Raw genomic sequence first — 27711 nt, forward strand, 5'->3', positions numbered from 1 at the left:
TCACTTTTCTTTTTTCTATGCCCTTCTAAGCTGTGGATTGGGGGTGGGGGGAGAGACAGGGACTTTGACTCAAATAAAAGAAAACCAAACCAAGTAAAGACTTAGGCAGCAGGAAAACTGATGATTAGGGAGAAATGCCCTTGAAAGGGCTGCGTGCAGTAAGTGCCTTTATATTAGAAGGTGATCTCACCCCCACTTAACTCTTTCTTCCTGCCTCACAACGAGACAAAAGGCACAAGGAAATACTAGGGAGTGAAGGCTGCCGGAACTTGGGATGGCCTAGACAGGCTGCCCTTCTCATTAGCTCCCCCAGCCTAAGTGGGCTTATGGGCTACCTGTGCCATGTGTAGAGGAGTTTGGAATTACACTCTGCCAGAGAGGTGTTCACCGGCCTCAGACACAGACAAGCCAACAGTAGATTGATTCATGGCTACCGCCTCACACTTGTCCCCCCCACCCCCACACACGATTGAGTGGTGCCACAGAAACACCCTCACTTTAAAAACATTTCTCCCCAGGGCAGTCCCCCAACCCCCTTTCCCCCTCCATAGTTAAATGAACAGCAGGGGCAGCTCCTTTCTTACCATCTTGTGTGCTTAGCTCTGTTTCAGACTGTAGAAAGCAAGGTCCTGTCTTCAGGAACCTTTGAGGTGAAGTCAGACTAACACGTAGAGCATGAGAGAACACAAGAAAGAAAAGAAAACTAGGGAGACGGCATCAAAAAGCATCAGACTGGAGGCAGGATCCCTGGGTTCTCTTTTTGGCTCTACCCATTTTACAGTTGGAGAAACTGAGGCCCCAGAGAAGTTAAATAAACAATTTGTCCACCACACACATGGTGGCAGAGCCAGGATTCGAACAGAGGTCTTCTAAGGGCCCGTGCTCTCTGAATTGTCATGCCACAGGAATCCAGAAAAGGAAGCAGTGAGTGATAAGTAGGCCAGAGTCCTCAGGTAAGGCTTCATAGAGCTTTCAGGGGTGGGTATGGTTTGTTTAGATGAAGAGAACAGAGAAGGGGGTGACTTTTCCCACAAAGATGCAGAATGTTGGGAATGGTTTCACTGGAGCACTCGGTGTTAGGGCTTCTTTGAGCGGAGCCAGGTTCTCCTCCTGCCTTTGAGACTACTCCTCAGTCTTCTTTTCTGTTGTTTTTTTGTTTTTTTTTTTTTGCAGGGCAGTAAGGGTTAAGTGACTTGCCCCGGGTCCCACAGCTAGTAAGTGTCAAGTGTCTGAGGCTGGATTTGAACTCAGGTCCTTCTGAATCCAGGGCCAGTGCTTTATCCACTGCACTACCTAGCTGTCCCCAGTCTTCTTTTCTGGATCCACACCTCCCAGTTGAGTAAGGATGGGTATTCCCCAGCCTCCATCTCTGGGTGGGGCTCTTCTGGCTCTCCAGTTTCTCCCTTGGTGATTTCATCCACTCATAGCTCCCTCTACATGCCTCGAAATCTTCAGACCTGAATTCTAGTCCAGATCGCCATCTACTGCCTGCTAGACATTTCCACCTGAATGGGTCTACATACTCCAAATAAAATCAATTTTCTCTCTCTCTCCCTTTCCCCCTTAAAACAATCCCCCTCTGGTTTTTTTGAAGGCATCAGAAGTGCCTCCATGCCACCTCCATTTCTAAACTTGAAGTCATCTGGACCATTCCCCAATATCTTCTCACTTGTTGACCCCTGTATCCAGTTGGTTTCCAAAGTCTTGTCCATTCTGCCTTTATGGTTTATTCATATGTCTCCTTTTCTCCCCTCACAGCCTCTGCCCTGTTTCAGACTCTTCTCCACTCTTGTCTGAACTCTTACAATGGCCTCGAATCTATCCTCACACAGCTGTCAGCTTATTATTCCTTATATAACACCTGTCTGACCCTCTCCCCCTCTCCCCTTGCTCACAAAATCATCAGGGGCTCCTTGTTATGTCTAGGATAAAATAAAACCTCCTCAGACTTGCATCTAAAGCCCTCTGCAGTTGGCTCCCACTTAGCTGATGTCTTGTTTCAGTTACAGTGAAGAAGAAAAACAGTTGTCCAAAGAGATGGATGTGGTCGCTCAGAGAACTCATCCTCATCTTAGGGAGACTGAAGGGTTTACAGAGAGGATGGAAGCAGGGGAGGCACCGATTTGAATACCAGAACGCCTTGGTTGAGAGTGTTAGCAGTACCTGGGCCTAGAATGTAGCAAAAAGGTGATTGTGGTTTTTTAACTTTTTCTTTTTTCAAGTTTATCAGGAGAAAGGAGGGTGAGGTGTAATACATCATGGTGTGGGCCATGGTGATCAGGCTGATGATATGTGCTGTTGGGAGGGCGGAGCTTCTCATTTTTTATTTTGCTTAGTGTTTTTTTTGGGGGGGGGTCTGCTAAGGAAAATGAATGACCTTTGGGCTGGAAAGGACAGAATGAAAATGGTTAATAGAGAGTTGGTAACCAAGATAAGCACTGAGGTGATAAGAAAACCTCAGTCTTCTTGGTGAGTCTAAGTCACCTGGTCCAGAGGAATCAATCACTTGTCTCTTGGATGTCCTGAAAGAACTGGTCGGTATGGGTGTGTCACTGATACCGAAAGAGCAGAGGGAGGTATATGGCACATCTGGAAACGGGCCAGAGTTTAGATTGTGTGTGTGTTTGTTTTTAAAGGAAGAGAATTAGAGGCTGCGAACTATATCGGCAAGTGAGCTTGACTTGGATCCTTGGCAGGATTTTAAGGATGACTTATTAGAAATGGTAGCAAAACTCTAGAGAAGGAGATGACATCCAAGAACTCTCCTAGTGTCAGGAAACCCAAATCCTGCAGACTGACATGATGACCCTTGTTGGAAGGATTATAAGGTAGGAGTTGACTGAGATTTTAGCAGAGCATTTGACAGAGTCTTTCATGATGAGGCAGCAAAAGATGGAGCCTGTCGTCTAGACAAACCAGTGGGTTGACTCGGAACTGATCGGCTAAACTCAGAGAATAGCTTTTAGTGGCTCATTGTCCACTTAGCAGATCTCCAGCAGAGTGACCCAGGGATCTGTTCTCGTTCCTGTGCAGGTCGTCATTTTTATCGGTGATTTGGTTAGAGGCATAGATGGCACGATTTTCTAATGTGCAGATGACTCTAAGCTGTCACATCTCAGGAAAGGTGGGATCCAAAAATACCTTGCTAGACTTGAAGACTAGATTTGGAGTCCGTTATAGGACCCGAGTTCAAATCCCGGCTCAGGTAAGAGGATCGTTTTAAATGATCTCCAAGGCTCCTTCCAGATTGAAATGGTCAGTTTTTGATGTTTATAAGATGAAACTTAATAGGGGAAGCTGTCAGAGGAGGCTCTGAGTAGAATTGAGGGATGGAATAGAGAAGCTAGCTATGTAGGAGGTGGGGACCACAGCAGAGAAAGCTTTGGAGAGCTGGAATGAGAACCCACATTTATTCAGACGTCAGCCAGCAAGCATTTATTCGCTGCTTCTTGTGTGCTAGCCACTGGGTTAAGTGCTGGGGCTACAGAAAGAGGCAAAAACATGGCCCCTGCCTTCAGGGAGCCCTCAGGTTCTGGGGGAGACAGCAACATGTATGTAACAAAATCCCTGCCAAAATAGGTCCAGTGTAAACATAATGGAGAAGGGCAGGTGGGATGGAGGGGGAGAAGCTCCTGTGAAGATGAGATTGAGGGAAGCCAGGAGGTGGAGGGGAAGTAAGAGAGCACAAAAAGCCTGGACCACGGCCCTGAAAAATGCTGAGGAGCAGCAAGCAGGCTTGTGTGGCTGGATTCATCATGGAGGACAAGGCAGCGTGTGTAGAAAGGAGGAAAATACAGGAAGACTGGAAAGGAAGGGAGGGGCCAGGCTGCAAGGGCTTGAAATCCGCAGGATTTGCTATTGATCTGCAGGCATTTGGGAACCACTGGAATTGATGGTGTTAAGGGGCTGATGTGATCAGCCCTGGCTTCAGGAAGATCACTTTGGCAGCTAAATGGAGGACGGACAGGAGTGGGGAGGGATGTGGGCCAGGCTGACCAGTTAGAAAACTTTGACATCCATGAAGGGGTGTGTGTGCAAGTGTGTGTGTGTGCACGCTCGTGCATGTGTGTGTGCTTGTGTGTGTTTGTTGAATATGATGGGATATGTATTTTATTTCTTTTTCTGCACTCAATAGTATTGTGTTGTTTTCCAATTACATGTAAAAGTAGTTTTCAACATTCAGTTTTTGGTATTTTCCAAAGATTTTGAGCTTTCGGAGGTCCCACGTGCACAGGGTTCACATTCAGTTCTTCCGCCCCTCTTGGTATAGTTCAGCTCATTACTTTCCAGTCATATTTTAAAATCTTTGTAGGTTATTCCTATGGACTTCCCACCACTTTCAGGTCCTCGTGTGTTTATTGACCCTGTTGGTTATTGAAAGAATCAAGACTGGACTCATTTACAAAGGGATGCCAAGGATAAATCCAGGAGACATCATTCCCATTTGATCAGGCTAGAGGAGGTGTGGTGAGGTGTCAGGAATGCCATATTTAGTCAGACAACCACTAGTAAGTAGCTAGCATTGATAAGGTGCTTTAAGGTCTGCAAAGAGCTTTACATAGATTATCTCATTTGATCCTCACAATAACCCTGGGAGGTAGATGCTATTATTGTCACCTCCCAGGTGAAGTGACTTGCCCAGGATCACCCAGCTAAGGGTGTGAGGCTGGATTTACACTTCCAGGCCTCCTGTTACCAAATCTCCAACTCCACCCACTGCGGCCCTGAGCTACCTCTGCTTGTTGAGAGAACCTGGGTGCCTTTTGACTTTGGCCAAGTCACTTTACCCATGCGCCCTCGGTTTCCTTATCTCTAAAACGAGGGAGTTGGACTAACTCATGACCTTCCAGGTCTAAACCTGCAAAGCTCTACTTAGAGGAAGGAATGAGGTTTGTCCACACAGCTAGTAAGTAGCACAGCTCCTGGTTCGAAGGTAGGCTGTTTTCCAGGAAGCCTCCTGGCTGGCTTTTTAAAAAACCTATGAACAAATCTCCTTTGGCAGTGAGTAGATTATATTTGGGGAGGACAGTGAATTCGGAGCCGTCATTTGTGACTGTGACAGGCCACGTCACCTCTAAATTTGCTTAGAATCCTGAGATTGGTGTCTAGACCAGTTGAATCTGGATGAACTTTAACCTCTCAGGGCCTCACCTCATCTCTAAAATAAGGGGGTTGAATTGAATCATCTCAAGGCTCCCTCCGTGTTCCTTATGTACGGGTCAAACTCCATGTTTTCCCACGTTCCAGTAACACTGAAATTCTGTGCCTCTGTGTCTTTCTGTACAACAATAAAATTTGGAATGCTTTAGGCATCATTTATTTCATAAGTACGTTATTTAGCTATGGCTTTCTATAACATCCTCAGGTGCTTTTGTCGTCGTGTCTGTGTCTGACATTTTGGAAGTGTGTCTAGAAGCTCTCGATGTGAGTATGAGTTTTCGGCAGTTCCCAAGGCTCGATATTTGCACTCCACTCAGAATCTTTTCAGCATGAAACCGCTGCCTTTGTTTTGTGGTATAGTAAATTTTCTTTTTTGGGTTAGCACTGTCTGGCCCAGTTAGTTTTAACTTGGACATTTTGGTGCTCAAACTTTCTTTTGTGGTCTTGACACAGCATAAAAAAGAAAATGGGTTTGGGATAGTTAGGGTTGCAGTTTTAACAAACTGAGGTTTAAGATCCTATTGCTTTTATAACCAGGAATCCTCCCTCCATCCCCCCCTTCCCCCATAACGTGACTTCCAGTTGTGTTGTGTTTTTTTCCTGGTCTTCTCCTGGAGGAGGTAGCTTCTTTAGTTTTATTTCTTTGGTGAAATGAGTGTGACGTTTCCCCTGTAAAAAGTGGAGCTAGCCTATGTCAGGTGTTGGGGAGTGATAAAGTATTTGGTGATAAACTCTTGTCTCCCCCAGCAACAAGTTACATTCTTGAAAGTTTCTGGTCCCTTATAAATAAAAGGGAATATAGACTGATAAGATAATATTTGGAATGGAAGACTTAGCAAAAGGCATCAGGTGCATGTAGTCATCTGTTACATAATGTACATGTGCGTGCGTGCATATGTACATACATACATATGCACACTTTTATTCTAAAAGGGTCTGTCCTCCTTCTCGTGAACTTAGACTTGAAGAACAGGAGTTGCTGCTTATTTGATAAGGAAAAGCTCCCTTTGGTCTCTCATTCCTGTTAGTCCTTCAGCTGACTAGTCCTTTCCTAAGCCAGTTTCCAATTCTGTAGAGCAAAGAAGCTTAAACTGTGGGTTGCAAGCCCATATTAGGGTCGAGTAACTGAATGTGGGGGTTGAGAAAAATTTGGCAACAGTCAAAGGCGATGTATGCCTATTTTCCATACCTCTGTACCTGGGGTTGTGTAAAAATTTCTTTGTGAAACGGGGTATTGAGTGAAAAAAGTTTAAGAAGCTCTGCAGTAGAGCTTTAATGCTGTTACAGCTGTCCTGTGAGACAGGAGTTAGGAGTATTATGCCCATTTTACATTTGAGGAAACTGAGTCTTAGAGCAGAGAAGCGATTTGCCCAAGTTCTCATGAAATTGCAGAGCTCGGACTCCCAGCCAGGCCTTCTGGCCCTAAGTGGAGTGCTTTTTCCTCTTGGTTTGATTAGCACAGATGTAATCATCTCTCCCACCAGTCCTATTGAGTTTGACACCTGGATTAGATCATTGCAAAGGGCCTTTCCAGGTCTAATATCCAATTTTATTCAACTTGCAAGAACCGTGCCAGGTGTTGGGGGCACAGAGATAAAAAACATCATCCCCTCTCCTCAGGATGCTGAGAATTTAGTCAGGGGATAAGAAATGGATACAAATGGTCATTGGGAACATTTCGAATGTAGTAAGGGCATAAGAGAGAGGGTCACCAGAGCAGAATAAGGATACCCCAGGGAGTTGATTTCCTTGATAAAGAGCTGGGTGAGGCTTCATGGAGAAAGTCCTCTCTGAGCTGGGCCTTCCAAGAGGTGGGTGTACTGCCCATCTGTTCTGGGTGTGGGACTGCGTGTAAATAGGGCTGGTGGAAGAAGGTTGGGTGAAGGGCTGGCATGACAGAGGGATTCCCCCCAAGGTAGTTGGGGCCTCCCTGATTTCTCTTCTGACTGTCTCAAGCTGGGGACCAACAGAGACTCTTCTAAAGAATACGCCCAAACACTGGGGGTGCAAAGACGAGAGAGGGAGGCAGTTCCTGCCCACAAGGAGGTTCCATTTTAATGGAGGGAACAGCACAGGTAGGGGAATGTGTACTAGAGAGCAGAGGTTTTGTTCTAGAAAGTCACAGGGATGATGATTTGACCTATTGAGCAGTCCATTGTTACACTCTTTCCAGAGGCAGGGTAGTGGTATTGAATTGCCTAGCTCAGAGCAAGGGGTGGGAGGTAGCAAGGTGCTTCAGGATGTCTTGGGTGGATGTACATGAAGCACGGTCTGGGACCAGCTAGATGTGGACCTTCAGATGAGTCTATGTTTCCTGCTGGCCAGGGAGCAAGCCAGCTTTCCAAACTGAGGGGAGGCATCCCCTCCCATCCAAACGGAAGCTGCTGTGGGGAGCAGACTGTTGTCTAACCTCTGATAGTAGGTGAATGCAGAGTCCATAGCTAGCTGCTCCATTAAGAGCCCCTATCTGGGACGGATCCCACCATTGGAGAAGGAGATGTATGGGCCCATGCATGGGTCATGCAGCTAGTGTCAAGTGTCTGAGGCCAGATTTGAGCCCAGTTAAGTCTTTACTTTAAAAAACCTTATTTCCCTGTTAGAATTCTGTTGGTGCCTTTGGTTTTCACATGAGCTATTTCTGGACACATGCCACCTTCCCTCTAACAAAGAAAAACAGACAGATAAGCAAAACTGTGCCCACGTCCAGAGCCGTGTTTGAGAAGCCGTCCGTTTAGAGCTAAGTGGTTTCTGGAAGTGATGGAGATCCAATCCAATCCCTTCATTTTGTTGAAGAGGAAAACTGAGGCCCAGAAAAGGGAGGGCCCGGGGCAGAATTTGAACTCTGGGCTCTCCCTGACTCTTAAGTCTAGTGCCCTGTGTATTATGCCACAGTTCCATTTTCAGGTGATGCCAAAGAGATGATCCTGGAAGTAGAATGGCTATGGCTCGCCATCAGATTTGACGGGGAAGGTGAGGGAAAGGGAGCAATGGGTGGCCTTCAGCTGGGGGGAGGGGGGCCGGTGTGACCCCATCAAAGAAATAGGTCAAGTGGGAGGAGAAGAATTCTGTGAGCAGAAATGAGGATTTCAGTGTTGGAGCTGATGGAGCTCTTGGCTGGATACCTGAGGGCTGATGGGTGTCCGGCAGGCTGGAGGAAATGTCGAGCTTGGGTTCTGGAGGACAGTCTGGGCGGAAGAGAACCACTTAAGGAATCCTTAGAGAAATGGCCGTGGCTGAAGGCTTCTGGGGAGAGATTGTAGTCAGAGAAGGGACAGAAAAGGGTGGAGCAAATGAGGAAGACGTCTCTATAAGCACGGACCATATGCCAGGCACTGCTGATGCAGGAGGTGCAGATACAAAGGGGAGAGAGACAGTAGCTGTTCACCAGAAGCTTCCTTATGTTTGAAAACATGATGTTCTATTATTCTTAACTCTGCTAACAGTAACAAACATGGACATTTTCATATACAGTGACCAGAAAGGAGGTTTGGGGGGGGGGCAATGAAGGGGAAGTGACTTGCCCAGGATCACACAGCTAGTAAGTGTCAAGTGTCTGAGGCAAGATTTGAACTCAGGTCCTCCTGAATCCAGGGCTGGTGCTTTATCCACTGCACCACCTAGCTGCCCCCCCAGCTTGTTGGTTTTTAAAAACATATATTGTATAAACTATCTATTGTATATTAGAGTGTATAAAGTTTCTCTTGTATATTGGTAGTATCAACATTGCTGCTTCTCTGTGTCTCCTCTTGAACTTCCTTCTTTCCTCCTCTGCCTATTTTGTGAATGTCTGATTGCGTCTTCTTCCTCCCCTTTCCCCTCACTGCTCCCCTCCCCCGGCTCCCTGGGGAGCCTACATTCTAATGGAGGGAGACCTTGCTATTTATGGGAGTGTGGTAGGGGAAGGGACCGTTTGGTGAGTCACAGTCTCAGGGATGATGAGTTGATCCCTCAGGCAGTCAGTCCCTTGACCTGCCCTTTCCAGGAACAATGGAAGCAGTGGTTTGATTTACTGAGCCTGGAGTCAGAAGTTCAGGCCCCTCTGGTCTTCTTTCCCTTTTACTTAATCTATTGCTTTCACCTCCTGTTTGATCAAATTTCCCTGCCTGGCAGCTAGATGGGATCAGTGGATGGAGCACAGGACAAGAGCAGTCTCGAAGACACATCTCCTGCGTTCAAATCTGGCCTCAGATGTGTATTAGTTGTGTGACCCTGGGGAAGGCCCTTAACCCTGTTTGCCTCAGTTTCCTCATCTGTCAAATGAGCTGGCAAACCACTCCAGGATCTCTGCCAAGAAACCCCCAAATGGGATCTCAAAGAGTCAGACAGGACCAAACAATAACCCCCCCTGCTTCAAGCCTCTTTCACTTCAATCCATCCTCTTCTCCCATATTGATTTTTCTCAAGTGCAGCTCTGGTCTTGTTGCCCCTTGGCAAACTCCAGTGGGCTTCTTTTGGCCCCCACGTAAACTGGCATTTAGAACTCCTCCCTGCCTGGACCCCTTTGCCCTCTCTCACCAGTTGGGTTACCACATGAATTCTGGTCTGCATACTGTTCCACACCCAGGGCCCTACTGCTGGGCCTACCCCTCAGCCACCACCTTCCCCTGGACTGGAATTCACTCATCACTTGTAGCTCTTATGTCAGTGAGGAAACATTCATTAAGCACCTAGTGTGTCTCTGACCCTGTAGTTGCCTCCCTCCTTAGTATCTAAACCTCTTAAGGGCAGATACTGTTTCCCTTTTGTATCTCTACTGCTTACTCCACTGCTATCCCATGTGCTGGCACTTGGAGACTGCTTAATGAATGCTTGTTTCCTGGTTGTAGTGAACTGGGGAGGGACGACCAGCTGGCCTGGGTGAACTGGATGGGAGAACAAGATGATCCCAGCTTGTGGTCTGGGGCAGCCAAATTTAGTGGTTTATTTGAATTTGCTCACTCATTAAGACAAAGATGGGAGTTTCAAAACGGCTTCCAAAATTGGGGGCATTTTTTCTGGCTACAACTGGAGGCACAAGAAGAAGGGAAGGAGACCAAGAAAGAGCAACTAATGAATAGAGTAATGGAAAGAACTTGGTTTGCAGTCCCTGAACCTGAGTTCAAATGCTAACTCTGCCCTTTACTGTGTAACTATGAGTTGTTGTTTTACCTCGGATCCCTCCTGTCTAAAAGAGATGAAATGTCTGAGCTTTGATTCCAAGGGAGCAGGTTGGAGAGCCCGAGAAAACCTAAGGAAGCCTCCTCTAATTCTGTGGCTTAACCAGCACATCCCTGCTTGCTCGAGCACATGTGCTGTGATAATTAATAAAGTCACTAAAAGCTCTCTGTTTTTGGTTGACATTTATTTTTATATTTTTGGCTCAGTTTTCCCTGGAACTCTCCTTCTTCATAGATGGGAAGCTATAGAGCTTTGACTGAATGTCCTAGTGACTTCATTCCACAGTAGAAAAAAAGACTAGCCAAGAGTCATTATAATTTTATTCAGGAAGAAACAGCTGTCTTTGAGCCAGGCAAACAAACAGTGATGAGAACTGTAAGTTCTAGTCCAGTTTATACACTGTAATCTTCAGTGAACTGTTGATAAGGGAAGTAGGTCATCAGTATAGAAAGAGGGTTTGTGTCTCTCTACCAGTTGTGGGTTGAGTTTAGGGAGATTGTTGGGTTGCTCATGTCTGTGAAAGATCTACATTTGTTGGGAGAATTCTTTGGGGATTAATTTGGATCTCCGAGGGCTGTGTGTGTGTGTGTGTGTGTGTGTGTGTGTGTGTGTGTGTGTGTGTGTGTGTGAGAGAGAGAGAGAGAGAGAGAGAGAGAGAGAGTGAAGTGTAATGGAGAGTTCAGGCTTTCAGCAGAGGTCCACGGGAGAGACAGTACCTTAAAGAGAGGGCAGAGGCCATTCCCTGTGGTTTTGGCAATGCTGATAGTTTTCCCTGGAGCCATCTGGATCAATTTTCTCTCCCTAGGATTCTTAAAGGCGCTCCTTCACTGAAGATACTCCAGGGTTGGGGAGTGAATTGGGGGCCTCTTTATAAGGTCATAAGTTGAAGGAGTAGATGTTCTTTTTAATTTGACATTTATTAGGGTCATCCTGTATGCAAGATAAATTGATGGAATAAGAGTCCTTCTTTCTTTCAAATTATTCCCCCCCCAATCAAAAAAACCCATCCTTCATGTTTTCAGTTGTTTGTAATGTAAATGTCTCAGTATAAATATTTGTTATATTTAAGTGTCAACATTTATGTTGTGTGTGTGTGCCCTGACCAACATTTTGCATGTGTCCAAATTTGCATTTTGCATAAGAAGATAATTACAATCGTAGATTTTCTATTATGCCATTCTTTTTTTAAAAAATTGTTATTTTTTGTTCTATCTCCTGCGCTTTCTTCCTCCCTTTCACTTCCACAGAGCCGTTTCTTATAACAAAAGAATAAAAGAGAGAAGAGAAAAATAGCCCAGGAAAAATGAAGTCACACGTTCCCAAAGTCTTGATGATCAGATGTGGGGTTCTTTAGCCTCTGTACAAGGGCAGGGGAGATGCCTTCTCATCTCTGCTTTGGGGCCCAGTTTGGTCATCAGGATTTTGCAGCATCTGGTTTCCATTGCTTTGCTGTTCTCTTTCCATTCACCTCACTGCCATTGTGTGTATTTTTACCTTGCTCCCACATATTTCATTTGACGTTATGTCATTCCTTAGTGCTTCTTCCTTTTGGAGAGCTTGAATCGAGTTTGTCTCATTGTGGGCCATTGAATCGAGGAATTTAAGAGTTGGAAAGGGCCTTAGAAATTTTGTGCACACCCAAGTTGTTTTCCCCTGGATGGTATTCAGGCTTCCTGAGGGCAGGGTCTGTTGTTGAGTGCCCAGTGACTAACAGAGCCTGGCACATAGTGGGACCTTAATTGATGGATGATCTAATCTCATTTTAAAGATAAGAAAACTGAAGCCCAGAGAGGTGCTGTTTGGTAATAGCAGAAAGAGATCTGGTTTTGGAGGCAGAGGACCTGGGTTCAGATTCTGACTTTGCCGCTTACCATCTGTGTGACCTTGAGTAAATCAGTTAATCTCTCTGGGTCTCAGTTTCCTCAATTGTAAAGTGATGGTGTGTGGACCAGAGGAACTCAGAAGCTCATTTCAGCTTTAATTCTGTGATTCTTGCCCACAGTCAGACGAGTGGTGGCAATTCCTCTGGTTCCGGACTCAGGACTCCTTTGTCCAGGTGCCTTTGTTTTCTCCCTTGTTTGCTTAACCTGTGTGAAAGAGATTGATTTTGTGATGTGACCCTTTTAAAAGTCTTTGCGATTGCTTGGTCTTTGGTGTTTTAGCATTCATATTATATTTGTTTCAACTAGTTAGCAGCCACTTAAAAAGTGATTGTAGCCCGATCTTTAAAAAATCAATTTGGCCAGTGAATATTTTGCAATTGATAATGGCATCAAGAGTCATTTCTTTTATGATTTCTTTGCATATTATTCTGGCTTCAGTTTTCTGTTGTAAAGTTGCTATCTAGCTATACTATCTAAAAATCTAACAAGTGGTCGTCAATAAATTGGAAGCTTTAGCAAGAGTTTAGACTTTTAATCATTTATTAAAGAACATTAGGATCTAATGATCAGAGAGAAAGGTAAAAATCTAATTATTTCCAAGAGACCCCATCATCCGACCTGCCATGGTGAGGTCAGGAACAAAAAGGACCCAATGCTTCCTTCCTCCTCCCAGAAGCCTCCTGTCTAAACCGGAAACATCATACGTCACTTCCTGACACCAAGCCACATGGCTTGCCCTCAGAAGTCTTCTCCTCATGGCAGGCGGAGCTTTCCTACAGTATCTCTCCAGCAGGGGGTATCACTCCAATTGTCACACTGTTTAACCATAGTTATGTGAACCTGGGCAGATTCTTCCCACACCCTTCCTGGGCCTCAGTTTCCTCACTTGTAAGATGAAAAATTGCCTTTTATCCCTTCTAGATTTGATATTCTGTGTTCTCTAGGAGTCCAAATATGTGTTGATGTTTTATTTTCCAGTTGATTTTTGGTAGCTGTAAAGTCTTGGGAGTATTTCAAGTATTTTAAGAATTTGGCTCAACTTCACACAGGAAAAACTAAGTGGATGAAGAATTCTTCTTGTCCAGACTATATACAAGTGTATGTACAAGGGAATGTACGAGTGACTGAACGACTCGTGGAGCCTATATCTCAGTCAGAAACTGCACATGGGACTAGAATTCAACAGGAGCTAGTGAACTAGATTGGAAAACTGTAAAGTTCTTTGAATGATCCCAACCTTTCTCTTGATGCAGAAGACTGTCTTTTGAAAGGCATTGTTCTTTTGGAGAGGATTATGGCTAGAAGTCATGGAGCACCAGTCTCTGAAGCTTTGAAGGTGAACATCACCAAAAGGGCAGTGGAGAGACTCACTGTGGGCAGGGACGAGCTGTAGTACCCTGAAAACAAGGCCTTCAGAAAGAGAAAGGGTCTAAGGATATCCTTTATACAAGCAAAGGTCTGGTCAAAGAGACTTGAGTAGTCACATCAGGTAGCGTGAATAAGCAATGGGTGGACTGTTGGAGAAGATGCTACATTGACATGTGTTGAACTTCTGGGGAGCACAGATATACGTGGGATGGCTTTGCTGGTGGGAATGCCCATCTCTGTGAGGTTACAGATTCCTAAAAGCACTGAGATATTTATGAGGCACCTCAAGTTTCACTGGAATATTGGGCAACTCACCTTTTGTGTTGAGCATTGGTTATTTAGATGCATGGGTTTGAGCCTTTACTGTAGTTAAGTGGTTTATTCCAATAGAAAGGAGAATAATTTGGAACTACATCCAAAGGGTTATAAAATTGTGAATACCTCTGAGCCCCAACAATACCACTACCAGGTTTGTAAGCCTAAGAGATCAAAGAAAGATGAAAAGGACCTATATGTACAAAAATATTTATACCAGCTCTTTTTATGGCAGCAAAGAACTGGGAATTAAGGAGATGGCTCATCACTTTTATGTTAGTTTTTATCTGGTATTATGATTGCAAATGATGGGGAAATCACAGGATCTTTGTGCCCCACTGGTGTTGTTCTCTCATGATGGGAGAAAGAGAAGAGGCCCCATAACACTGTAGATTTTACTATTGCCATATTTTTCACAACCCCCACATTCAGTTACTTGACTCCCATAGTTTAAGAAGCTTTGGTTTAAAGTAAGTAGAACAAAGAAAATAGTCTACACTGGGCCTTCTTATCCTTTTTTTGTATCGTGGACCTCACTGGCAGGCTGGTGACTTAGAAGGCTTTTAAATAAAATCCATGTAAAATTAAAAGGATTCCCATCAATTGGGGAATGGCTAAACAAGCTGTAGTATATGATAGCGATGGGATATTATTGTGCTATAAGAAATGACAAGCAGGAGGATTTCAGAAAGGCCTGGAAAGACTTGTATGAAGTGATGTATAGTGAAGAGACCAGAACCAACAGAACATTGTGCACAGAGACAGCAATATTGTTTGATGAAGAACTGTGAATGACTTAACTGTTCTCAACAATACAATCATCTAAGACAATCCTAAAGGATTATCAATGAAACAGACATACTGTCCACCTCCGAAGAAAGAACTGATAATTGATTGAACACAGACTGAAGCATACTATTTTTCTCTTTCTTTCTTTCTTTTCCCTCCTAACTTCCTTCCATGAGGGTTAAGTGACTTGCCCAGGGTCACACAGCTAGTAAGTGTCAAGTGTCTGAGGCCAGATTTGAACTCAGGTACTCCTGACTCCAGGGCCCGTACTCTATCCGCTGCGCCACCTAGCTGCCCCTACCCCCCCTTTTTAAAAATCCATGTAACTAGAAATAGTAATCAGAATAATTTGTAAGATAAGCTCAGGGACCCCAGGTTAAGAACGCTGGTTTACATGATGACTGTGAAAATATAAGGGAGAATAACACTGAAAGATTTCAAAATTCAAACAGGTGCCATGATCCTCTTGTGACTTCAGAGGGCTGATGGAAAATCATGCATCTGGACCTTTCTACCATTTCAGACCTGAAGGAGGCATTGATTTGTTTTGCTGGACTATAGAGGCTTGTTACTAGGTAGGGGAAGGTCAACAGTGATGGGTTTTTGGGAAAGAATCAATAAAACATTTTTTTCAAAGAAAGTTTATCATTCTGTGTAATCTCTCTTTTCTAAGATTGGGTCTCCTGGCTTGCAGCAGGTACTGCCAGGCTGATTGTGGTCCCACAGATTGCCTCTGGGGAAGGTTCACCCCTCCCGGGCAGGTCTGTCTGGGCCACCCGCCCCTCCCCCCTATTCTTCCGAAGTCCCAGCCTCTCTGGGAGGGGATTACCCCAGCCATCCTGAATAGTCTTAACATATTTAAAATTCCACCTTTGTAAATAAATAAAATGTTTCTTTGACTTTGTTGTTTACATTTAATGACCTTACATTTCTGACTGGCTTTAGGAGGAGATTTGCCTTCCCAGCTTTCTTGGCTCTTTGGCTGCAGTGTTGGCCTTCTTAGTCCCACCTCCAGCTTTATCCCCTGGGATAAGCAGTGAGTCATTCAGCCTCTGCTCCCACACCTTGACTGACCAGGAGGTCTGTCCCTCCCGCCCTCCATTGTACTGCTCTCACTCTTTGAAGTTTGCTGGAAGTCACACTTTAGGAGAGATCCCGTGGAGAGGGCCAGGGGGGTGCCCTGGAAAGCTCCTGCAGGGTGGGGTTTGGGGGGGGTTGTCTCCAGATCCCTCCTGCCTATGCCTGCTGAAGTGAAGGAACCCGCCAAAGGACCTGAGCTCTTTGGAGAAGACTGGAGGACCGTGAAATACATCTTTAAATATTTGAAGGATTGCTATGTGGCAAAGGGACCAGATGTGTTCTGTTTCTCTGGTCCCCTTAATGCCCAGACTGTCCTGTTGATTATCTCCGGTTTGTTCTGTCTCTCGTTTCTCCCACTGAGGCCTGGGACTGGCTTTTCTTATTTGCATACCTAGCACTTAATGCAGTACCTGGTATGCCAAAGGTGCCTAATAAGTGCTTCTTGACTTGCCTTGCCCTAGAGAATAATCAGAGTCAATAAACATAAGTGCCCACTCTGTGCCTGGCACTGTGCTAAGCATCAGGCATACAAATAAGAACAAGACTGCCTTGCCCTCTGGGAGCCTACAGTCAGGGAAGACTAGACCATATACAAAAGAAAAGGGGTAGTAGGGGAAGAGACCTCACATAATTCCGAACTGAGTGCTGCCCAATGGGAAATGAAGAAATGTGGGAGGAGTCTCTCCTGAGGAGTACATGGCTCCCAGGGCAGAGGGCACTGCTGAGGCTGATTAGACAATGCAAGATGAGATTTTCTCTGGATAAGCTCACTGATTTGGGGGTTTGTGTGAACAGGCAAGCAGTGGCTACAAAGCCATCCCAAAGCCCCCAATTTAGACTCAGGGTCCAGAGGGACCTGGCAGTTTAGAGCCAGGGGCCTCTGAAATGGGCTGCCTCTGGAAGGAGGGGACACTCAGTCCCTTTTCACATTTCCAAACAGAGCCTCTTCTCGGGATGTTGTCACTGGATTTCCTTTGGAGTTCTGGGTTAGTTAGTTACACTGTGGCCCCGAGGCCTTCCAAATCTGATGTTCTGGGATTCAGTGTGATTCCTTGTGGAGCCAAACTCTGCCGCTTGGGAACTTCCCGTATTGGCTGTGCTTCTGCTCGTTGGCGCCAAGAACTCTTGGGTTTCCCTGCACTTATGTGTTGTAGCGTCTTTATTTGAATGATGGGGACTGCGATTATCTGACAGGGTTCCGAAGCTCAGATGTGATCTTGGAATAGTAGTTGTTTCACATTTACTTAATATTCAAGTTTGCAAAGCCTTTTACAAATATTAACTCGACCTCGACATCCCTGAGAAGCCAGGGCCATTACTGTGCTCACTTTCCAGATGATGGGTTTGCCCAGGGTGCACGGCCTCAGTAGGAGGTGTCTGAGGTAGAGTCCGAACCCAAGTCTTCCTAACTTCCAGTCCTTTGTTCTTGGTGTGAAAATGCTTTTAAACTCTTGCAAAATATCCTGGTGTTCTTGGCTTCTTGACTAAACAAACTGATCTTCAGATCAGTTTTTCAGTTTAGTGATACCAGTGTTTCTGTGCATTTGCTTTGGGTGTACAAAAATAAACCTTGATTTTTAAAGTGTTTTCTAATCGGTGTGGTCAGGCCTTGCTGGTCTTTTAATAAGGGAATCTATATTTTTTTTCCTCTTTAGGCGATTTGGGGTTTGCCTAATGTAACTATTGGCCTTTAGCCTGCTGTTGTGCGTTTCTGAATCATTGAGCCCTTTGGAGTCATTGCACAGATGCCAAGCAGGACTTTGCCATGAAGCGGAGGGGTTTTCCTGTATGTGTTCCTACAGGATGCATTTCCTCTGGCATAAACAGACGGAAAGTTCTGGAAGCCCTATAAGTACATCTGTTTGAATCTTTAGATGGATACATTTTTGCCACAGAGAAATTGGCAAAACCGTGGCCATTTTTCTGATCCTTGATGGAAGTAGTTAGAGACACAGGTTTTTTTCAGTTTCTTTGGTGCCACTTAAAGAAGACAAACTGGTGTCTTGCCCACATTTGTTCTCCTAAAGCAGCAGTTCTTAACCTCTTTCTGTGTCCTGAACACCTCTGGCATTCAGTGCACAGAATAAAATACATGGGATTACAAAGAAAATTAAGTAACTTGGAATGCATGTATCAAAATGTTTAAACCAAGAAGCCAAGTCTGTGGATCCCCATGGGTAAGAAGTAGGGGCTCAGCATCTAACTTGGCTTGGGTTAAGGGGTGCAGACAGCTCCCTAGCAGCTCTGCTGGGTACCACTTTTGTGGCCTCAGGCAAGTCACTTCCCTCTCGGTGGCCTCTGTGGAGGGAGCTGGACAAAGTTCCTCTCTAAGGTCAGGTCTCATAGGGCGCTGTGGATAATCCATGATCTGTGTGCTTGACTGCTATCTTTCCTGGATCTCCTGAAATGCATGGAAGGATTGTAAAGTGTATAGGCATAAGTGCCCACTCTGTGCCTGGCACTGTGCTAAGCACCAGGCATACAAATAAGAAAAAGAAAGACAGCCCATGCCCTCTGGGAGCCTACAGTCAGGGAAGGAAGACCAGATCACACACAAAGGGGAGTGGGGGAAGCTCATCAAGGGAAAATCTCATCTTGCATTATCTGATCAGCCTCAGCAGTGCCCTCTGCCCTCGGAGCCATGTACTTCTCAGGAGAGACTCCTCCCACATTTTCTCATTTCCCATTGGGCAGCACTCAGTTTGAATTATTTGAGTGTAAAAAGTGTAAAGAGACGCTTGCTAAAAGAAAGGCCTGAAACCACATAAGTAGTTCGTATTAGTGTAAAAAGGTAGAGGCCTTTGGTATTTAGACAGTCAGTATTTTGGGTATTTGGCCCCTTTGAGTCCTTTTCAGCTTGTTTATATACATAATTACTCATCACTAACGAGACTGCCTATAGAATCTTGTAGATTTTAAAAAATAAATATGTCTGCGGATTTGAAATTGGGAATTCCTGGATACTTGGTACCAATCTCTTTCTTAACTTTCAGCATCACCTTAAATCACAATAAGATGCCTTTAAAAAAGCAAACAGTTTTGGTTTTGTTATCCAGACCACCGTGTCAATGACCTTTCATTGATGGTCTTATTAGAACTTGCTTGTCTTTTTCTGTTTTTTTTTTTCCTGGAGAAGAGCCAAATCAAGATGGCCTTGATCCAAAAGCCAAGTATCATTCTCTTTGATATGCAAATTGATGCCAGTAAATCTCTACAGCTGGTGTTTAATGTACAAGATTCCTATAGAGAACAGTAAGTGGGGGAGGTGACCCTGGTATGTACTCTGTGTACCATTCTTTCGATTGAATTAGGATTCTTAATTTTAATTAATTGGTAAAAACGAGGGCGACCTTTTTTCAATCTCTTTTCTAAAAAGAAAACAGAAATTGAATGGAAAGACATAGAATGAGTTGGACAATTCCATGTTTGGGGCAGTGCCTGGAGAATTGCAGATGGAGAGTGCTATTATGATTCCGCAGAACATTAGCTGGTGTGTGGGTGAAATAGCCATGTGACATCTCCAGATCCGTGGCCTTTTCTGTATTCAGAGTTTGTTGTTTCCCATTTGTAGCACTTTCTTTAAACATTAGGGTTTAAGTTGGGGGAAGCAGGGTTGTCAAGTTCGTAGCATGACCCTGCTGGTTTAGGGGAAGTTTAGCTGGACTCTTTGGAAGCCTCCTTAACCCAGCCCTTGCAGCTGAAGATTTCTAACTGGATGTTTTTAAAAATGGGGAGACTCCAATATGAACTGGAAGATGGGGACAGCTTCCCAGGAAGGGGAGTAGGGAGCATTTCCATTCTCTGTATGCACGCACGCCCATGTTGCTTTTCTAGTTTGGGATAGTTTTCTTTGCCTTAAAAGTTGCCAAAGTGCTCCTATCTAATGCCCAGTTGCTTCAAAACTGAGGTGGTCCCAAGCTCCAGGAGCATGCCTGCCCCTCATGGAAGGCCCCACAGCAGCTTTGAACTGATTCTTGTCCTAAAGTATTTACAGTTCGAATGTGTGGATCCATGAAAACTTTGGCTTCCTGGAAGGCAGTCTTTTTCACTCATTTAACTGTATTTCAACACAGCTTTTTATTAGAAGAGATAACTATCACTTCTTCATTGTTTTCAGTCTTATCCGACTCCTTGTGACCCCATTTGGGGGTTTCTTGGCAGAGATCCTGGAGTGGTCTGCCATTTCCTTCTCCAGCTCATTTGACAGATGAGGAAACTGAGGCAAACAGGGTGAAGAGACTGGCTCAGGGTCATACAACTAGGAAGAGTCTGAGGCCTGATTTGAACTCAGAAAGTTGAGAATTCCAGGCCTGGCATTCCATTCACTGCAGTGCCACCTAGCTGTTCTGTCATCTCTACCTAGTATTTAAAATTTATGGTCACAGTAGGCAAATGTAAGATCCTGGCAGCGAGTGGTCTAAAAAAACAGCTGTTCGGCTCTCTGCCCGCATATCTGTGGCTGCAGCCCAGCCGCATGCCACCGGAGCAGGAGAGGACCTGCTTTTGCACATGACTCTGAATTGAGACACTGAGGCTCAATGGAAGTATTCAGTTGGCTTTAGGGACTTTAGGGGTTCATGACAGTCTCCTGAAAATCTAGGAAGAGAATCCAGAGACCTATTTCTGCTTAAGAAGCCTGGATCGTGTGTGTGTGTGTGTGTGTGTGTGTGTGTGTGTGTGTGTTTGTGTTTTCAAACCCTACCTTTGTCTTTCCTTTGTCTTGCCTACAGGCCCCTTCATGGGGGTGAGGCAGGGTTGAAAGTGACTAGGTTGAGAATTTTAATAACTTTTATTTTTGATTTCCCACGAGTCCAGCTCCTGCTAAGCCTTTGTCTCTTCATGTTATTCTAGCCAGTAAAGGAGGAATGACTCGTTTTGAGCAGCAGCTAGAGAAGGGAAATCCAGAAGATTTAGGCCCTTCTTTGTCCAGTCATTCACAGCGCAGCTCCAGTCCTATGCAGCCCAACACATTCCTAGCTCCTCCCTGCTTTGAACTGCCACAACCCCTGAATCTAGCCCTTTTTCATGCTTGGTTTTGCCTTCCTGACTCCTCCATAAGCTCTTCAGAGCACGGACACATGTTATACCCATCTCTGTCCTCACCCATTTCCCACATGCTGCTAGGCCCATATAAGGGGAGGAGCCCCGGCACTCGGGGAGCCACTTTAGCATTTGGTGGAGGGGAGAGGCACTGACTTTTCTGTCCACCTTCTTGTTCTCGGGCCCCCTGGGTTTCTTTCCTCTCTTTGATGTTCTCTAGGGTGGTGTTCCTGGTGAATTTTTTGGATTCTGATTTAGAAAATGGTCATTTCTAGATGACTTTTCCTGGCTTATTCTTTGCATGTTCTAATTTAGGTGGGAATTTGAGCATTTTGTGGGAGTAAGCAGAGATTCAGGCCCTTCCCTTTCTTGCCCCTTCCCTCTCCTCCTTGCCCCTCTTTACTCTCTTCCTTCACTCTCCTCTCTCTCCTTTTCCCTTTCCCTCTGCCCCCCTCTCGCCTCTCATCTCCTCTCTCCCTTGCACTCCAGGGGTGCTGACTGATCAATGTACCCCTTGTTCTTCCTCTGCAGACACCATGAGGCGAGTGGTACGACAGAGCAAGTTCAGGCACGTGTTTGGCCAGGCTGTGAAAAATGACCAGTGCTATGATGACATCCGCGTCTCCCGAGTCACCTGGGATAGCTCCTTTTGTGCGGTTAACCCCCGATTTGTTGCCATCATCGTAGAAGCAAGTGGGGGAGGGGCGTTCCTGGTGCTGCCCTTGCACAAGGTAGGTGCCCCTTGGGTCATCTCCTGCCCTCTTCCGGGTCCAGTCTAGGGGGTGACCTTTGACGTTGTCTGAATGCTGAGAACCCTGTATGGATGCTGGTGCACTTAGGTTGGCAGCCACATTGGCTTTCCTCTGACAGAACCAACCATTAAATGGTTTGTTGAGTTTTGCTCTAGAGATGAAAAGATCTTCTTATTAAAGTAATGCTTGAGCCTGAGAAATATTCCACTTTTGTTACTTCTCTCCCGCTCTTCACAAATGTTTTCCTTTTGGACTTAAAGTCTCTAAAACATTTGGACAGAATAAAATTGAGTTGGACTCCCTCAGGCACTACAGCTTCTTTTTGGAGAAGAGGAGCCCAAACTTTTATTTTTTAAATATTAAAAACTATTTTGAAAGTTGTGGTTTTTGTCCTTGTCTGTTGCTAAAGGCAGTGGGGATCCACTTTAAAACCAGGAACCCTGGTGCTTATTCCAGTGTAAGTTTGGCTTCCAGACTCTCTTCAAAGAGTCAGGCTGGCTTTAAGAAAGAGGTTTTGTGTATCACTGGCCATGAGTAGAGCTTCCAGAGTTAGAAAAAATGAGAGAATAGTGTAGGACGAAAGGATTAGTGAAGGAAAAGAGAGCCTAGAAATGATGTCTTCCTGATTTTAGGGTTCTCAGAAGGAAAAATCAATTTGCCATCCAGTCAGCACATGTTACTTGTGCTGTTGGGCTTGTCTGTCTAGTGAAGTTTTATGACCTGCAGAAAGTGGGTTTCTATGAAGGGCTGTCCTGTGGAAAAATGGAGACTTAGTTTCAGAGGGCAGAACTGTGAGCAGAATGATCCAAAAGTGGGAAGCTCCCCCACCCTGGAGATCTTGGAGCAGTGGCCAGGGGATCATTTGTTGGGTATTTATAAAGGGACTCCTTTTTCAGGTACAGATTGGACTAGGTGACCCTTCTGAAGTGGAGAAGTACAGAGAAAGAGGCCTCTAAACAGACCGACTATAAAATGAATTTCTCTGAATTGAATCCCACTTCCTTACTGGAGACATGTCTTTCTTGGGAAACTTGGGGCCCCATGATAGCCAGCTGGTGTGCCAGTTTTGCCTGGTCCCTACTTCTCTTGCTTCTAGCAGACATCTTGGATGTCTTTCTGTCACAGTTGTACCTGTGAGGTGCTGGTCCTACCTTGTGTTGTGGTCACTGCTTTTGCTTCTCCAGGCTGTGCATCTCTAGTTGCTATGAGGTGGTCAGAATCTGAGAAACAATCTGCTGTTGTGTATTTCTGCAGAGTGAATTGTTGACTAAAAGAGGGTCTGGGGTTGAGTGTTGCACTGCTTTGTAGAGATTAAAAAGTGAAGGATTGAATGGCTACTACTGGTCGCAGCAACTGCCTCATCGTTACTGCTTTTGATTATCTTTCAGGAGGAGTAAGTGAGACTTACAAGCTGAGCTTTATAATGGTCAGCTGTTCTAGAGGGTCAGACAGCTAGGGGACGCCGTAGTGAATAGAGCACCAGGTCTGAATTCAGGAAGACTCATCTTCTTGAGTTCAGATTTGGCCTCAGACACTAGCTGGGTGACCCTGGGCAAGTCACTTCACCCTGTCTGCAAACCCAGTATCTTTGCCAAGAAAACTCCAGATGGGGTCATGAAGATTGGTACAGGACTTAAATGACTGAGCAATAACAAAAATTATAGAGGGTAAGTCATGGGAGACAAGAATAATTACCACCTAACGAGGAGTTTCAGCTTTATCACCATGTAATGACTTTTATTTCAGAACTGTGGCTCGAGCGAGTTACACAACTGAGAGTAGCCTTTGAAGGCTTGGTCTTCCTTCCTGAGCCTTTTTTCTTAGAGAAGTTCACCTGCCCTGTGCAAAACAAGATGCACAAATCTGACTTGGTAATGGCTGGCTGCATGGAGTCAAGCCCTGGGAAGGTCTCTGCAGATCATGTTCTTTTGTGTGTGTTTCACATGGATAACCTTCCAAGAAGCCAGTACGTTGGTCTTGCACTCAGTCCTCTCAAAAGTGCCGGCCTGTATCACAGCAAATAAAATCTTACCCTCTGTTAAGGTACTAGAGTGGAGAAGTCCACAAGGCAGTGGGTTCTGCAGGACCCTGGATGGCATCATCTGCATGGAGATGCTAGAACCCTGCAGAATTACTAGTCAGTGCTATAGAGATCAAAGAGAATGTGGCCCAGGACAGAGCCTTGGGGGCATTCATAATTAGAAGGCAGAGCCAAGATGGCAGAGTATTAGAAATCAGTGCCTGAACTCTCCTCCCCCCATACTTCCAAACAGATGGAGAAAATTTACCAGACTGAATGTTGATGGGAAAATCCAGAAGAGAGTCACAATGAAGCAGTTGTCCAGCCCAGGTGGCCATAGGGAGATAGACAGTGTGTGTACACTGGGGTTAAGGTTGGGCCAGGAGCTTCCCTCACATGGAGAACCCTGAGGGAGGCTGTGCCCCAGGGCAAGAGGAAAACCTCTATCCATACCAGGCACCCCCAGAGTCATATTGGGGCACTGCAATGGGGACAGGTGTGAATGGAGAAAGGAGAAAGTTCAGGAAGCTGACAGCAACAGCAGTATTTTTGTGACAGATCAGGATCCAGCTTCTTGACTTTAACCCAGCCTGTAGAGGAATAACCAGGACAGACATCTCATACCAAAGTGGGGGAGGCTATTCTTCTGTCACTCTGAACCAACAGAACTTTCTCGCTGGCTGATAGGAGCTGAATCCAGCAGTCTTCCTCCAAAAGAAGAGAATGACTCTAAAATATCTACAGGCAAAGCCTCAAAGAAAAAAATGTAGCTTGGGCACATAAACAACCAGAGTTCCTGAAAGAAAGGAAGCAAGAATTTTGTAAAAGAGTTTTAAAATGGTTTTTATAAATGGAATGAGAGCACTTGAAAAAAATTGGAAAGGAAGTGAGAGCTATGGAAGAAAGAATTTGGAAGAGAACTAAGAACATATAAAGTATCTCATAGCAAAAAACCCCCCAAAAAACAACCAGCCCCAAACAGCCGCCTTGGAAAAAAAGATCAGGGAGAAAAGAATGTGTAAAGAAGCATTTGTCTGTCTTGTCTGAATGGCACAATGAGAAAAAAGAGGCCAGACCCCGTTTAGAACCAGAGGGCAAAGCGGACATAGAATCCAATCATCTCGCGAAAGACATTCCAAAATGAAAACTCCTAGAGACATCATAACCAAAATCCAGAGCTTCCAGGTCAAAGAAAAAATATTGCAAGGAGCTAGAAAAGAGAGTTTAAGGCCCCGAAGAGCCACAGGCCAGGCTCACACACGATTTCACCACGACTTCCAGGGAGAGGAGAGTTTAGAATATGATATTCTAGAAGACAAAGGATATAGGCTGTCAGTAAACATTTATTAAGCACCTACTATGTGCTTGGCACTGTGTCAGGCCCTGGCGATTAAAAAAAAAAAAAGGCAAAAGACAGTCCCTGCCTTCAGAGAGCTAAAGAAACAAATCTATGCAAACAAGCCATCTACAGGAAAAATAGTAAACAATTAAGAGAAAGAAAGCACTAGAATTAAGGGGGGTTGGGAAAGGCTTCCTGTAAAAGATGGAATTTCAGTTGGGACTTAGAGGAAGCCAGGGAAAGCAGCAGGTGGAGGTGAAAGGGAGAACGCCTGGAGCTGAGAGACTGAGTGCCTTGTTTGAGGAACATCAAAGGGTGTTCATTGTCACTGGATTGAAGAGGATGGTAAGTGGTAAGAAGACTGGAAAGTTAGGAGGGGCCAAGTTAGGAAAGGGCTTTGACCACCAGACAGGATTTTGGATTTGATTCTGGAGGTGACAGAGAGTCACTGGAGTTTACTGAGTTAGGGTGAGGTGACGTGATCAGACCTGTGCTTTAGGAAAATCCCCTTGGTGGCTCAATGGAGGGATTGGAGTGGGGAGGAACTTCAGGGAGGCAGACGCACCAGCAGCTACTGCAGTAGTCTAGGCCTGAGGTGATGAGTCCGCACCAGGGTGGTAACAGTCATCAGCGGGTCTTGGCTGTAAGCCAACAATAACTTAACAGCAAAATTGAGTCTGATGCTACTTGGGGGCACGGGGCGGGGGGGGGGGGCAGCAAACCTTTAATGAAATTGAGTACTTTGAAGCATTTCAGATGAAAAGACCAGAGCTGTGCTGAAACTTTGCATCACAGATAGCGGGAGTGAGTGAGGCAGGTGATGAACCAGCCAAAGAGACCGAAGAAGTGCTTGGACTGATGGGGGAGAGCCAGGAGATGCCCTTGGGAAAACCGAGAGAGAAGAATGTCCAGGGGAAGAAGGTGATCTGCCGTTGTGTCAAAGGCTGCAGAGAGATCAAGAAGGAGGAGGATTGAGAAAAGGCCGTTGGGTAGATTCGGCAACTAAGAGATCGCCGGAGAAGGCAGTTTCAGCTGAATGACGATGTGGGAAGCCTGATTGCAGGCTGGGATTGATTATAGGGGACTCTTGCTTTAGGAAGGGCTTGGCCAAGAAAACCACCAAGATCCTTCATAGTTGTGTTGTTTGGATTGATGGCTGGAACTATAGGGAGATTGTAGGGAGAGTAGGTTCCTTTCTGTTCAAAGTAAGTCATTCTTTCTGGGTTTCCATTCCCTTGCTCTTTTAGGCATGTAGGTTAGTATGGATCCAGTCCATGAGTTTGGTGTGTAGACCAACTTGCTCAAGATGAGGAATGCACTTGTCTTATGGTTTAGACCAGAGCTTCTTAAACTTTTTCCACTTGCGACCCCTTTTCGCTTGAGAAATATTTACGTGACCCCAGGTATATAGGTACATAAAATAAGTATACAAATCAAAACATTTATTGCCAACTTTTTTGTGACCCTTGCATTCAGTTATGTGACCCCATATGGGGTAGTGACCCACAATTTAAGAAGCTTTGCTCTAGACTACAGTTTAATTTAATTTTTAATCTTTTCCCCAATTACATGTAAAGATATTTTTTTGAGTTCCAAATTTTTCTCCCACCCACCCTCCCTTCCCTTCCCCCCTCCTGAGGCCAGCAAACATTTTGATATAGGTTATACATTACAATCATGTTAAACATTTCCACATGAGTCATGTTGTAAGGGAAGAATCAGAACAAAAGGGGAAAAAACCACAAGAAAGAAAAAACAAGGGGCAGCTAGGTGGCGCAGTGGATAGAGCACCAGCCCTGGATTCAGGGGGACCTGAGTTCAAATCCAGCCTCAGACACTTAACACTTACTAGCTTTGTGACCCTGAGCAAGTCATTTAACCCCAATTGCCCTGAAAAAAAAAAAAAAGAAAGAATAAACAAGAACAATATCAAAATTTTGCTCTAGACTGTAGAATAGACTAAGCCAGTGGTGATCAAGACTGGGCCTAGTGTGTGTTAGAGTACGGCAAAGAGAAAAAGGCATTATCTTCATTTGTAATGGGTTGGGGGATGGGGAGAAAAGAGCTACTGGAATAATCTCATGCTACAGTGGAAAGCTTTGGTTTAGACCCCTAGACTTTGTTTTTGTCCAGTGGCCATTAACTACTGGATGTATTGGATGGTGGTACTACATTAACATAGTACTCCTGATTACCCCCACCTCCCCACTCCCAAGTGACCTTTGTAGCTAGTAGAGGCTGTGTGGTGGTAGAGAGTAGAGAGGGGAGGGCTGAATGGGTCTCTTTGATGGGCCCATCTGCCAAGCTGCCAAATGGTGCTGGAGGAAGTCACACTGGCATGCTGATGGAGTCGGCCACCATTCATGTGATTGCATCTCAATTAGGCTCTCAGGTGATGTGGCGCAGCTTCCCTCCCCTTCTCTCCTCTAACTCCCAGGCATCTCTCAGCAGATGGACAACCTACTAGTACAGAGGAAATAGAAGCCCTGCTCCATACCCCTAAACCCCACCTCTATCTCCATCATCATTCTCTCCATCATTTCTGTCTACCTTCTAATACTAACCTTACCACCCAGGTTCGTAATCCCGGTGTCCTCCCATCTCTTCTAGGGGCCTGGGCACTGACTGGTCCTTTTCGGTCATTTTCAATCTTTCATCTCCTTGTTCTCCCCACAACATAATGGCCACTCCCCTCAAAACGAAACCATCCTTCATTTGACTCTGTTCTTAAGAGAACACTCTTAGTTTTCCTTGTGTGCTTCTCCTTTTACTACTAGACTCCTAGGAAGAATCTCTACTTCCTTCTCT

At 45.2% G+C, this 27711-nt stretch overlaps 1 protein-coding gene across 1 annotated transcript in view; it reads left to right on the forward strand.

The window, feature by feature from the left end:
* The window catches only part of CORO1C (coronin 1C), an 84680-nt gene that overhangs the window by 12992 nt on the left and 43977 nt on the right, over positions 1-27711 (forward strand). Inside the window, exon 2 of the mRNA XM_043974504.1 lies at positions 21324-21523. Coding sequence (XP_043830439.1) covers positions 21329-21523 — 195 coding nt within the window. The 5' untranslated portion in view covers positions 21324-21328. The remainder of the gene's footprint in view (positions 1-21323; positions 21524-27711) is intronic.

The sequence above is a fragment of the Dromiciops gliroides genome, chromosome 1 (genome assembly GCF_019393635.1).
Source record: "Dromiciops gliroides isolate mDroGli1 chromosome 1, mDroGli1.pri, whole genome shotgun sequence".
NCBI classification, from domain to species: Eukaryota; Metazoa; Chordata; class Mammalia; order Microbiotheria; family Microbiotheriidae; genus Dromiciops; species Dromiciops gliroides.